Source organism: Populus alba, chromosome 7 (assembly GCF_005239225.2).
Source record: "Populus alba chromosome 7, ASM523922v2, whole genome shotgun sequence".
Classification (NCBI taxonomy): Eukaryota; Viridiplantae; Streptophyta; class Magnoliopsida; order Malpighiales; family Salicaceae; genus Populus; species Populus alba.
Genome location: NC_133290.1, coordinates 9,830,031 through 9,843,435, shown reverse-complemented (window position 1 = coordinate 9,843,435; position 13,405 = coordinate 9,830,031). Strand labels below are relative to the sequence as shown.

At 31.5% G+C, this 13,405-nt stretch overlaps 1 protein-coding gene across 2 annotated transcripts; it reads right to left on the bottom strand.

The window, feature by feature from the left end:
• Positions 1-6,022: 6,022 nt before the first annotated feature.
• Positions 6,023-10,030, bottom strand: LOC118049699 (protein S-acyltransferase 11). 2 transcript variants are annotated; one of them, XM_073410621.1, is made up of 5 exons: positions 9,825-10,030; positions 8,857-9,079; positions 8,358-8,435; positions 8,137-8,264; positions 6,023-6,829 (listed from the first exon to the last, which is right to left on the bottom strand). In XM_073410621.1, the coding sequence occupies exons 1-5, from the start codon at positions 9,846-9,848 to the stop codon at positions 6,347-6,349; spliced, it is 936 nt and encodes a 311-aa protein (XP_073266722.1). In that variant the 5' UTR covers positions 9,849-10,030; the 3' UTR covers positions 6,023-6,346. The 2 variants fall into 2 exon arrangements, with proteins under 2 accessions (XP_073266722.1, XP_034915654.1); XM_035059763.2 differs by having other exon boundaries at positions 8,137-8,435.
• Between the last annotated feature and the right edge of the window lie 3,375 nt (positions 10,031-13,405).

Below are 13,405 nucleotides of genomic sequence, written 5' to 3'. Positions count from 1 at the left end.
AACCTTTGATACAATTCTCTATAAAAATGGCTAGGCATAAATCTCTTCATCATAAGGGATTTCATCTCATCCCAAGTATCAATTTGCCTCTCATAATTTCTCATGTGGTTTGTCTATCCTTCTCAATATTAGATTGAATCATAGCAAGTTTCATCTCTTTGAAGTACTCATCAACACTCTTTGTACCTTGACTCAAGCTCTACAACCTTTGATACAATTCTATATAAAAGTGGCTAGGCATATATCTCCTCATCATAAGGGATTTCATCTCATCCCAAGTATCAATTTGCCTCTCATAATTTCTCATGTAGTTTGTCATTAATTGATCCCATCACACAATGACATAGTCAGTAAAAGTAATCACATCAAGCTTGATTTTCTTGGGCTCTAGATAGTTATCACACTAAAAAATTCACTCCACCTTCTTCTCTCATTCTAAACCAACTTAAATCGCATATAAATTTCACTTGTAGCTCCAGATATGTCCTAACCAGTATACAAAGGTTTAGTCTGACATATTTGACAAGATATATCTAGTAACTTTGACCCTTTGTAATAATATGTTTCTGAACTCTATTTGACCTAAAAATTTACCACAATATAGTTCCATGTGTCTAGTATCTTCCTATAAAATTTTGGCTCATTTTGATGTATGGTTTGAGAGACATGCTCGATCTTACAAAACTAGTAAATGGATATTTTAAGGATAAATTTAGACCTAACTTGGTTTATATCATATCCTGAACAACCTGAACACAATCTCTATGTTTGGTTTTTACTATAGATAACCAATCAAATCTCAAACAATCCTTTTAAAAGAAAAGAGTATATGTAATAAACTTGTTGCCATTGCTTGGCGACATCATCAACATTACAGAGTCTAGCATTTGTATTAATTTGACCAAACCTTGATAGGGATCTACTATGATTCCTTTATTAGTGGTATCATAACATTTGAATATAAAAACTTTATTTTGCTTGCTATGATATTGCAATTCAATAACCTCTTTTAACTTCTCATAATAGTCAACCTCAAACTTATTAGAAGAAGATACCTTAACACATACTCCACTATTATATGTCTTTCTACCATGACCATACTCTTTAGTGTGAAAACATGTTCATTGATGAAATACTTATTGTAGCACTTCACCTTTCTTTCAGGACCTAGACTTAGTAAATTTAAAATAATACTAGCATTCCCACCCAATTGATAAACCTAGTACAATTATAACCATTAACAGTTAACAAGAAATGTGTAATGAAATTAAGTATCTTGAAATATAAGAATAATCAAACAGTCCCTACATGTGATATGAATCACGTGAAAAATTGTTTATCTTGTTATCGAAAGATTTAAGATTTAGTTAGCTGTGAGTTTTGGGATAGTAAAAATTTATGATGTTTCTTACAAAGATTTCAATAATCTATTAGTTTATGATATTATAAGAGATAAATTGTTTGAAATTAACATGTTAATTATTATACTTACTAAATAAAAGGTCTTATTTCATCATAATTAAATAACACATAATTATGTGCTTGTCTGAATTCAATTTATGTCAAGCATCTTCTCCTCATAACATTTTTTAATATAGGTTGTCCAGGATGAGAGAATATGGACAACTTTTCAGTTGAAGGCACTTCTCTACCATCATCATATCTTGGAACACGGTTTATTCTTATTCTCAAATGAGGCTCAAAATAATATGAGACAAATGTTAAGATCTCTTTAATAATATAGCCTTGTATATTAAAGCCTTAACATGCACCTTGTTTTTTACTTTTCTCTTAAGGTTGAATAAGTATCTACATGGAATTAAATGAATATTTTGAATTAAAATAAAGACAATATAATTTTAATTATGATTCATGTGCAATCCCTAACCTCTTGAATGGATACATTCATCTATATTGGATTGAGCCTCGAAATTTTACCTCAAACAGTAAATATATGGGTAGATGCTCAATTGAGTCGAATAACGATGGAGGGAATATCATCTCAAGTGTGTAAATTTTCTAGACGATATTCATTTCAAGCTTTTCCATGTGTTGTGTTTGCAACTTGTTAGAGCATTTATCTTTAAAGAAGTGAATGATCTCTGTGAGTGCACTCTATATACCATTTAGAAATAAATCCTGGTAAGCTAGTGGAATGGGTATTTACATAAACATGTGATAGTCATAACTCTTCATTCCATACAATATGTAAACTTCTAAATTCATCAATATAGATATGTTCTAAACTTATCCATCAAGAAAATACAGAATCTTAAGCCATTGGTAGACAAGTAATTGTGCATTCTTGTCTAAGGCGAAGTTAGATTTAGACTTATAACCAGTGAACCATCATAATTCAACTTCATATTTTCACAGTGACAAAACAAAGGTATACTTTTATAGTGAACCATCATAAAAGCATTTCCTTGTCTTCCCTTTCATGTTTATAATTATGTTAAAAATGTTTTCAAACATGTTATTTTCAATGTGCATGACATTAAGGTTATAGCAGAGGAGATTAGTATTCCAATAAGAAAGCTCTCAGAAAATACTTCGATTTACCCAACTGCAGGTCAAACCAAAACTAGGAAAATTATACTTACCAAATTAAAAACTAAACTCAATGTCATTGTACTACGACACTACGTCATACAATTCTTTACTTAATGATAGCAACAGTGCATCATCCATTTTAACTTTACTAATAAAGAGGTCATTTATGTTCTTTCTATACTTGTGTTTTATTGACAAAAATTGCCGGTGGCAATAAAAAAAAGACATTTTGCTATAATTTGTTAACATGAAGGCCTTATTATTTTCTATACAGTATGTACTTACTAATTTCTCATACGTGCTCAAGTAGAAACCATTCCACACGCAAGAAAATCATTGATAGTCCACATCAAAGTTGTCTTCATCTGAAAATTTTGTTTCCTTGATACATTATAAGTCAAAGTCCTGAATGACCATAACTACTTCAACTCATCAATTAATGGTTGAAGACAAACATTTATATTCCGACCTGGACTATTAGGACAGGGTATGATCATAGATAAAAACAAGTATTCTGGCCTCACACATATCCTCGATGGCAAGTTGTAAATTATTAGTATCACCAGCCAACAAGAATAAGAAGTAGTAAATGAACTGAATGGATTGAATTTATCTGTACATAACCCAAGACACAAGCTCCCTACTTCCATTAAAAATTAAGGATGCGCCTTAATAAAATGTTTTCAAGTTTCATCATTGGAAGGGTGCACTATCACTTCATCTACTATATCATATGAATGATGTCATATCATGTGCTCATCCATTTTTAGAGACATGAATAACTATTGCAGTCTAAGTGTGATTGAGATGCATTTAAGTTTTCTAGGTGCAACAAGAGTCCTTCTACTGTCAGTTCTGGGTTTATTACGAGCAGTATGTAGAAGTTTGGATGCATGTCAATTTTCTGGTATCTTAGGTCGAAGGGTTTCATTATGGATTTAATAGTATAAAAGTTTTTTTCCAGCCTATTCTTTTTAAGTAAAATTCTTATCACCTGTTCGATAATTTTATCATAAACAGCCTCACTCAATCTATAATCTGACTTGATAGTGAACATTTATGTAACAACCAATAATTTACTATGATTTCTGTACCCATCTCATAATTGTTTATCAGAATCTTTCAAAAGATCAAAGAACCTGGTTGTGTTAGCATCAAGTTCTTCATTTATGATTGGACATTCACCTGCATAACTCTAATTCACTATCATTGCATCCATAACCATATTCATATAAGAATTACTATTGTCATCTATAACTTCATGCACAATGCTAGAATTAGAAGTGGACTCAGCCATCCTTTATATCATGGACTCGTAAGTAACATATGATATTTCTCTATGAACCCTTTATATAGAAGATGCATCGTGACAAGATATAGATTATGAAACTTTTTTACTCTTACATCTCTTACGCGAATATCTAATACCACCTCCACTAATATTTTTTGGATTAGATAGTGTGTAATTAATAAAACCCTCAATCTCATTACAATGATCCATCCTACGCAACCATTCGGGTGAATCTCGATACCTCCATGAACGTTCATCCATTACTAATATCAAACCTATATAGAATATTGATGACAACATGTATTAATTACTTATGTAAACTAACTAAATTAACTAACATTGATTTAACTCACACTTATTCAATCTATTTTAATAGTAGTCTTAATTCATTATCAATTATCTTTATAAATTCATATTTCTATACATTTACCAAAATTTTCAAGTCAACAATAAAATTGACAAAACAAAAAATGAACTCCTTAAATAAGCCATTATTTATTTCATTACAAAACACCTAAGTCACAAATTTGAAATAAATTTCATCAATTTACAAACAAATATTTTTTTTAAAAAAATCTCAAACAAACCCTAACATATACAATCATACATTCATACAACAAATTTCTATGGGAAAAAGCTATAAAACAAGTAAACACCCAACATAATACATATACTACAAAATATGCAATAAAAATTAACATTTTAAAATTGAGTTCAAATAAAAAATGGATAGTTTTACTTACTTGATGTGGGGGATCCTCAATAAAATTTAAATTAGAATAGAGATGTTGACAAACTGAGTGTTGGGTTGGCCGGTTTTATGGTGGGAGGTTGATTTATGCTAAAATAGAGGGTATGTTGTTTATTGCAGAACTAGGATGAAGAGGAATAAATGGGAGAGGAGGGTCGCTTGCTAGGTTATAAATTAATTGTGTGTTTGAGAGTGTGGCTGTAGTTGCTTTTCAAAGTGCTTTTCACTTGAAAAATCATCAATTTTTTTTAAAAAAATATTTTTGACATCAGTGCATCAAAATGATCAAAAAACACCAAATAAATATTAATTTGAAGCAAAGGAAAAAATAAAATAAAATAAATTTTTTTTTCAAAAGCGCTTTTGAAACACCAAAACAAACAGGCTCTAATAATATTACTGACAATATTATGGAAGGATTCACTGATAGGTTAATTCTTTCACTCATTCCGTTTCTATAAATGACACATCATTGTATATTTTAGTTTTTTTTAATATATATATATTTTTTACTGTAATTCCCTTGGTATATACCGAGTGAATATTTCCTTCTCTATTTACCGATGGATACAACAACAGACTATTCTGTCGGTAAAGTTCACCGCAATCTACTGATGAAAAAATTATGTCGGTGTTTTCATTTATATTTGCTAATTTTTTTTTATAGTGCTTTTTTTTTTTTTTTTTTTTATCCTTTCATGAAATTTAATTTTCTTTTCAATTTCATCATTCAATCCAAAAATACCAGAGTCCTCTTATTTGTTTTCATTTATAACTTGACATTTATTCGTTTGATTACTATTTTTATTTTATTTTAGGTTCTTTTGTAAGTTCGAATGAATTTTCAATTTCATCATTCTAAATAAGATTGGTTAGGAATTGAGCTTTATGTTTTTTCTAGATTAGATGATCTTAGTTTTATAACACAAGTCATAGATTTAAAAACTTAATTTCAGTTAACATCATTCTTTTTATATTAGGGTTTCTTTTTATACCATTTTTTTTCAACCTTTTAGATTTAATTTTTTTAAATTAAGTTTTATAATTTTTATATATTTAATTATCTCAATCTAAACAAGGAGAAAACAACACGAATGATGTAAGTATTGTCAGATTTTTTATTTGTTTAAATCGAGGAGACCAGAATTGATATGTTGTTGAGAATACCTTTATTATACCCTCAAAATATCAGGTCCGTTTCTTCGATTTGCTTTATATTCAATTATCTCGGTCTCCTCGATTTAAACAAATAAAAAATCTGACAATACTAAGACGTAAGAAAACCATATAACAACAATTTTAATTGTATTAAATATACTCCACTGTTATGTTAAAAATAAAGATGCACCATAGTCATATTAAAATAAAAATAATGTAATTTACTAATAAAATTTGAAACAGATGCGGGGAGGAATTAACAAACCATGGAACCGGCAAAAAATATATATTTATTAGGTAGATAGAAGGCTAGCAACACTGTCAGAGACTCAGAATATACAAAAAAAAAAAAGAACCTTCCCTATCTCTGTCTTCTCACTTCCATTATGTAATAAAAATACACTGAATTGCAATATCAACTGCCTGTGTTACCTATCAAAATGGTAAATAAATTAAGAGCAATCAGAAGAGGCTAGACTGAGTCGCCTTGGAGTTGATCCCAAAAGAAATTGAAAGGTTTCTAGGAGAAAGGGGCACCGATTCTCTAAGTTTTGCAGAAAATAATGGTGTCTTTCACTGCCAACGTATCCATTTCACTTCTCGTGTCTCTTGGGTGAATTCCAGAAATTTGGCAAGAATCTTAAAACAGGATATGGGCAGCTGAAGAAACGGAAAAGATTTTTGCAATCTTTTTCTCCAGCTGCGTCACCTCCCCGCATACTTAAGCTGCTTAAGTAAGTTTGTCCCTCGTATATGTAGCAGAGCTGCTGCCACAGAAGAACGCTTATTCCAATCTCTAAAGAAATACTGGAAACAAAAAGATAGACAAGTACAAGCCCTCTTGTGGAAAGGAGCACCGCAGAGCTTACTAATGCAATAGCAACATCCTGCAATGCTCTCCAAGCCAAAGATCTGTCACCACCACGAAAATGGTCTAGGTATCTGTATGTTAACGGAGGCCATATATGCAAACCAGCATATGCAGACATGATTGTAACATACATTGTGCTCACAAGAACTGATATAAGGAATGCAATGAAGTGTTGGTGATTTGCTGCACCAACACAATTTCCAATCTGCAAAAAGATTTTAATAAGGCATGGTTAGTGTCCTTAGCATGCAAGAACATGTGTAAAGTAAGGGCAAGTTGATGGAGAAAGTAACGACCAAATTTGCACATAGGATAGAAAAATAACCTAGTGAACATTCATAACACAATCCATGTATAGACAAGGTCTGAGATGGGCTGGGTGGCCAATCCAGCAAGCTACCTTCCAAGGCATAACCTCAATACGAAACAAATACATTGCATTAATAACTACTCCCTCTGTAATTATTTTGACTTGATAGATTGCAATGCATCCTCAGGCTCTCAAAATTTTATATGTTAATTTAACTTGGGTTTAAAAATGAGAAGGAAAACTGAATGTGAAGGCCTTCATGAAGTTTAACCACCTCCCTCTTTTATTAATAGAGTCGTTTTCAATTGTAAATCCTGATTGCAAGTGAGTACGCATATGGATTCTTATATGCGTGTCCATGTAAGATATACACTAAAAAAAATACAAGGCATAGGAAAAAAGAAGAAAAGGCAATTAAACAGAGTTTAAAATGGTAAAATATGAGAAACATCAGAAAAATGTTCAAGTTGGCAGCCAGATAAAGTGGTACTAATTAAAGATACGAATATATTGTAATTTAACTTGTTTACCAATTATTAGGATCTGAAAAGGAAGTCTAATTCCGGTACTTAATAGCCGGAAAAGGGAGAAATTGATGAGTATGTATTGTATCCATTACATAGTTGCTATTGCTCTTTACATGCACTCAGCAGAACATAGTACGGCAATCCAAAGCCTGACAGGTCATAAACATAGCTCCAAACTTTAACATTAGCTTCAGCAAAGAAAAATAATTTTGAGATCCTTGGGGGAAAAAAAATGAATTTGTACCCAAAATATGGATATCTTTATGTATTAAAATCCAGTCTATTTTCATCTTTTTTTCTCTTGTTTAGCAATGCAATAAGATGCTAAGACTGGTACAAATTTATACAGTGACGGGAAAGCAGGCCGCTGTAAATTCATCAAAAAAGGAAAGCAGGCTGCAACCTAAGATTGAAAGGCCATTCAACTTCTTCCTGGTCATAACAAGTCAACACTGAAGACAAATTTCCAATAGAAGAAATCCAAACTTAAGGTATGGACTGCAAGCTCCTTAGTCCTTACATTTCCAGATAAATACAGCTTTCACAGATTACCCAAGTAAAACTAGTAGGAAGTCACAATTCCAAGAGAATAAATAACATGCAGAAACAAGACTCCACATCCATGCTTTCAGATTATTAAATTATTTCAAAATTCTAGAGATAATGGGAACTTACAAAAGGACAGTGATGATCCATGTCCAGTACACAGATTCCACATGTACGGCAGTGATGAGTTCTCGGTGACTTGGGCTTTGAACAATAGTGACAGAAGGTGTAGTTTTCAAGCTGTTTTTTTCCCACAGCTGGGTAGCTACCCCACTCTATTAGAGGTGGTGTTCCAGCACTTCTTAAGGCCGTAAGAGTAAAGAGTAATACAGTAGTTATTGACAAGATACCTGTTATGGTTAGATGGAAAATCCCACAAAAAAAACTGATGGAGAAGATGACAGGGTACACTGCCCACACACCACCACCTGCACTTTCAGAAATTGGATTAAGATGAGATAGATAAAAACTTCAGTGATATTAAAGAGCAGTAAATCAGAAAATGGTTTGATGAAAAATGTTTCTGGATTAATTCTGAAATCAATAGATATCCTTGTATAGTTCACTAAAGAGAAATACGGTCTTTAGGATGAAATTTGATTTTGTGAAAATGAAGATCCTAGTTCATGAAGTCAAATGCAAGTTGAAAGAAAATATGATATTTGCAACAAGGATAACAGCAAATAGAAAAAGAGAAGTTCAAGCCAGTTAGAAAACTTCCTTTTAACTTTCCAAAGTTAAAATTGCTTCATTCCTCTTTTTAAAAGTTCTACAAAAAGAATGCTTAAAAACATGTTCACTGCAAGGAATGAGACACACAGTTTGAAAGAAGAAATTACTGTGACATACATATTACAAAGAGAATGAAGCCGATGAGGACACATACAAAGCAACGGTCACGCATGTGTCTCCACCAATAATTCTTGTGATCACATTTCGACTCATATTTATCTGTTATTGCCCCACACCAGACACATTTGAAAACAGGTGCATTAGGTGGGTGAAGAAGACGCAACCCACACCCCCAGCATGGTGTCTCATGATCCTCGCTAACCACTGTTACCAAATGCTCCTGTGTATGCAAGAAAAGAATACCACATGAAAAACAACAGCATTACTTTTCTCTTCCACTGCTTAATACAACAAAAACAACATCTTAAGAGTTTCCATTTACTTCATCAAAAGTACCACGATCTTTACCAAATTCTGGTCAAACGAACTGCACAAACATATTCCATTCAGACAAACTATTTCCAAACTAGAACTACTTCAACAGTCTTGAATCAGTTAGACCACTTTATATTTCAATCCCAAAACTTCAAAAACACCATCACTAGCACTCAACTTCTTTATGTCTCTCAAAATTTTAAAACCTTTCCAATAAAACTTCTTTCCCAATAATGATAACCAGGATCCTTCTCCTGTATAAGAAACTACTCGATGTTATATTACATGCAAATTCCAGTGGCAGTATTTATCAAAAGTATGCGAAGAAAACCTTGTGAATCATGCATATCATTTTAATCTCTATCTCAACAATTTTTAAATCACCAATCTATTTTTTGTTCCCGTGATACAAGTAAAGTCAAAAGCAACAAAATAATTTGATAAAGATTTGTACTTTACCTACAAAATTTTCTCCTTCTGACCTCTCCTATGTACTCTAAATTTATGTCAAGATCAAAACTTTCTAACAGAATAACAACATAAAATCCATTCTAGCAACTGGGTTTCAATCAATATTTAAAATCTTTCTAACATAGACAATAGCTAAAAAAAATGAAATCAAACCAAGAAAAAAGGGGGAAAAAACTAACCTTGTTAAGGTTCGAGTCAACCATGTTTTCGCTTTTGTTTTTCCAGATGAAAAAGAGAGAATTGTTCAGTTAAATCAGACACATGAGATGAAGCTCTCCCACATATTAATTGCATCCCTAAACACCAAGTTGGCTACTCCTCGTCTATTGGACGTTGACTAATTGAACGCGGCTTGGAATTTTTTACCTTTGAAATTCTTAAAAGATTAGGGGCACGATTGTTTGCTGGATGAACCATTCTAAAAACCATTATTTTAAAATAATGGTTTTTATTAAAAATAAATTATTTTTTAATTTTTGATAGTATCATAAAAAATAAGTTGAAAAATATTTTTTAATATTTGATTATGTCAAGAAAAATAAACTATAAAATAATTTATTAATATTTTGATTTTTTTTTTCAAATTTATTAAAAGAATAGAGACCAAATCTGAAAGATAAAAAAGTTAAAGGATGATTAAATTGAAAAAAAATATAATTTTATAAATTATTTCAAATAAAATAAATATTAATAAAAAAAAATAGAGACTACATTTGACTAATAAAAAATTTGAAAGATGATGTAATTGAAAAAAATATTTTAATTTCATATAATATTTAAATAAAATAAATAATAATCAAAATAATGAGAACCAAATCTGATAAATAAAAAATTTCAATTAAAAAAATGATAAGAAAAAAATAAATAATAATCAAAAGATGGTATAAAAATCAAATTCAGTTGAATTTTAAGGTATGAAATTAAAAAACAAATTATTTAAAAAAAAAAAAAATATATATATATATATATATATAGCAATTAAAAGATTGAGAAAATTTGATACAATTAACAAATAATCAGATATTTTTTTAATTCTTCACAACTTCTAAAAAATATTTTCTGTCTAAAATAAAAGGAAAACAATTTCTTGAAAACCAAGTTAAAATTTACTTTGACCGGAAAATGTTTTTTATTGAAAAACTTTTTGTAATGGTAAACAAATAGAAGAAAATTTCCATAAAACCACTTTTCATGAAACAAATAGGGTTCGTCTGACCAAGAAAATAAGTCCAAGAGGAATTGGATATTTATTTTTCCAATAGATCTTCTTTCATAAGATGCGATCCAAAATAGAAAACTGGATGCCGAAACCTTTCTAATAAGAATGTCGAATAAAAGACCCTTGAAGTAATAAAAAGAGAAAGGATCCCGCGCACTCGATGCTCTATTATACATACATTAAAAACACCTTGCTCAAGAGTCGGTGTGATGGTGACTATTCATTTTCTATTTATGCATTTTGGTTTAAAATTTAGTCACCTCAATGAAAAAGTTGCTTAATTCATATGTCATTCTACAAGTAGAATGTCAAAAATATCATTTTAAATAAAAATCAAATCATTTTTTAAATCAAAAGGCAAGTTTAATTTTTTAAAATTCCACTAGGGGAAAAGATTTTGATAAGAGAAAATGAATTGAGTCTATGAGATCATACAATGCTTCAAAAGTGTATTTGTGAGTTTTTGGAGGGAACCCCTTTCAGGATATTTGGTTGTAAATCAAAGGAAAAGATGCAATTGAAAGACAAACTCATTATTTCATTGAAATTTTAGAAAAGAGGCTCAACAACAAAGACCTTATGCTAACATCTTGAGCTATGATTACTAACAAGGTAACACATAAAAGGGTTAAACACTCAGCAACCATTGAATGGAATTTATGGAATCTTCCAATTATCCCTCTCCTATGAATGCCTTGATAGGGGCCCTTTTCAATAGTCAATTGAGGTTACACATAGACTAGTCTTGGCCTAATGAAATTGTGGCATCATCTCCAAGACGGTTGATCTCTAGATGTTTTTGTCTTGGTAGTTTTTCTCTCGCCTTTATAACTACTTTTGATATTGTGAAACTCAATTTCTTTCATTTTTTCAGTGAAACTTTTCTTCTCAATTGAGTCAACAATCTTTTCTAACCGGATGGCTTGTTCAATCCTTTCAGCCATAGCAACCAGGTCAAAAAAAATATTGTGTAGAGCTTCCAACCAAATATTCAAAGTACGGGGCCTTAAAGGTGTTGTAAAATAAGTTGATCATCTCCTTTTCCAACTTTCCCAATGAATGAGCTTAACCTGTATAACTGTCTCATGCCATCTTTAGACGTATTCTCTTATAGACTCCTCGTTGTCCTTTTTCATAACTTATAAGCTTCACCTATCAGGTCCCACATCTATATTGAACTTATACTACCTAATAAAGGCATCAACTAAGTCCTTTCATTTTGTTACATTGGTATTGTCCAGCTACATGAACTAAGTAAGAGCAACGTCACTCAAATTGTCTTAAGAGAACTGAATCAATAGTTTCTCATCATAGACCACCTCAACCATTTTGTTGTAGTATACTTTAGGATGAGTTATAAGGCATTGAGTTCCTATATATTTGACGAATTCAAGCACTCTAAAATTTTTAGGGATGATCACATTAGGTACTAAACACATCTCAATAGCCTTTATATGGTCATGTAGGCTAATTCCCTCGAATGCCCTCATCCTTTACTTTAGGGCAGCTACTTTTTTTAGGCCATCTTCTTTTACTATCTTTTCCTTTAAAGATTCCTTCATTGTAAAGTCAATGGTAGACGACATTCTTATAAATATGCTAGTTGAGCAATTTGGAAATATGTAGCTTGTTGAGATTTAAATGACACCTCATTTGCCCCTAGATTTTATGGATTTGCAAGCAAAGGTTCAGGCTGAGCTATAAATTTTACTTCTTTGAATTTAGATCTCAAGGCCTGTTCAAGTAGATTAGTAAGCCATGCAACTTATTCTTTAGGACTTTCTAACTCTTTTTGGTGTTGGGCTTCCAACTAGGCTCTTTCTTCATTTTTCATTTGTCTTTTTCGTAGTTGAGTGTTATAGGTGCATTTCAATAGGAAACCCATATTTCAATCCGCTAAATAAAAATTATGCAAACATACACAAGTGATGATGCTATCAATAAGGAAAATGCAAATTCAATATGGATTTGCCCTTCACGGGGTGACAATGGTCGTGATTCATGGATTTTAGGAACCTAATATCATTAGTATGCCAACGAGGGGATCGTTGTCCAATCTTGCTTAAGTTTGAGCTTTTGATAAACCTTTCAGCTTTCAATTCAAGTTGGTTCCTTTTTGTTAGCTGTAACAACTCATACTCTTGTATCCTATGTGATAACCATTTGCCACCCAATGGTCTTGGAATTCAAAAGGCCACATGTTGGACTTTCTATAGTGAGATTACATATGGTACAACCTAGTAGGTCAGTTCTAATTGTTAAGTGCATCACAAGAGTAAGTTATTGTCTAGTCTCCAAAGGTCTCTCGCATGCTCAATAATCGTCCTTGAAAAATTGATATAAGGCTTACAAGTAATGTGAAGATAGATGTCCTGAGTAATATCAGATCGGCATATCAACCACTATCGAGTAAACAATTAAGCAAGAGTTAGAAGGTTTCATGAGTCTTGTCCAGGCTAAAGCTATTGGGATACCATTACTCCCCTACCTATCTTAAATCTAACGTGTGTGCTCATGAAGTGATGCATGACAATAGGAATG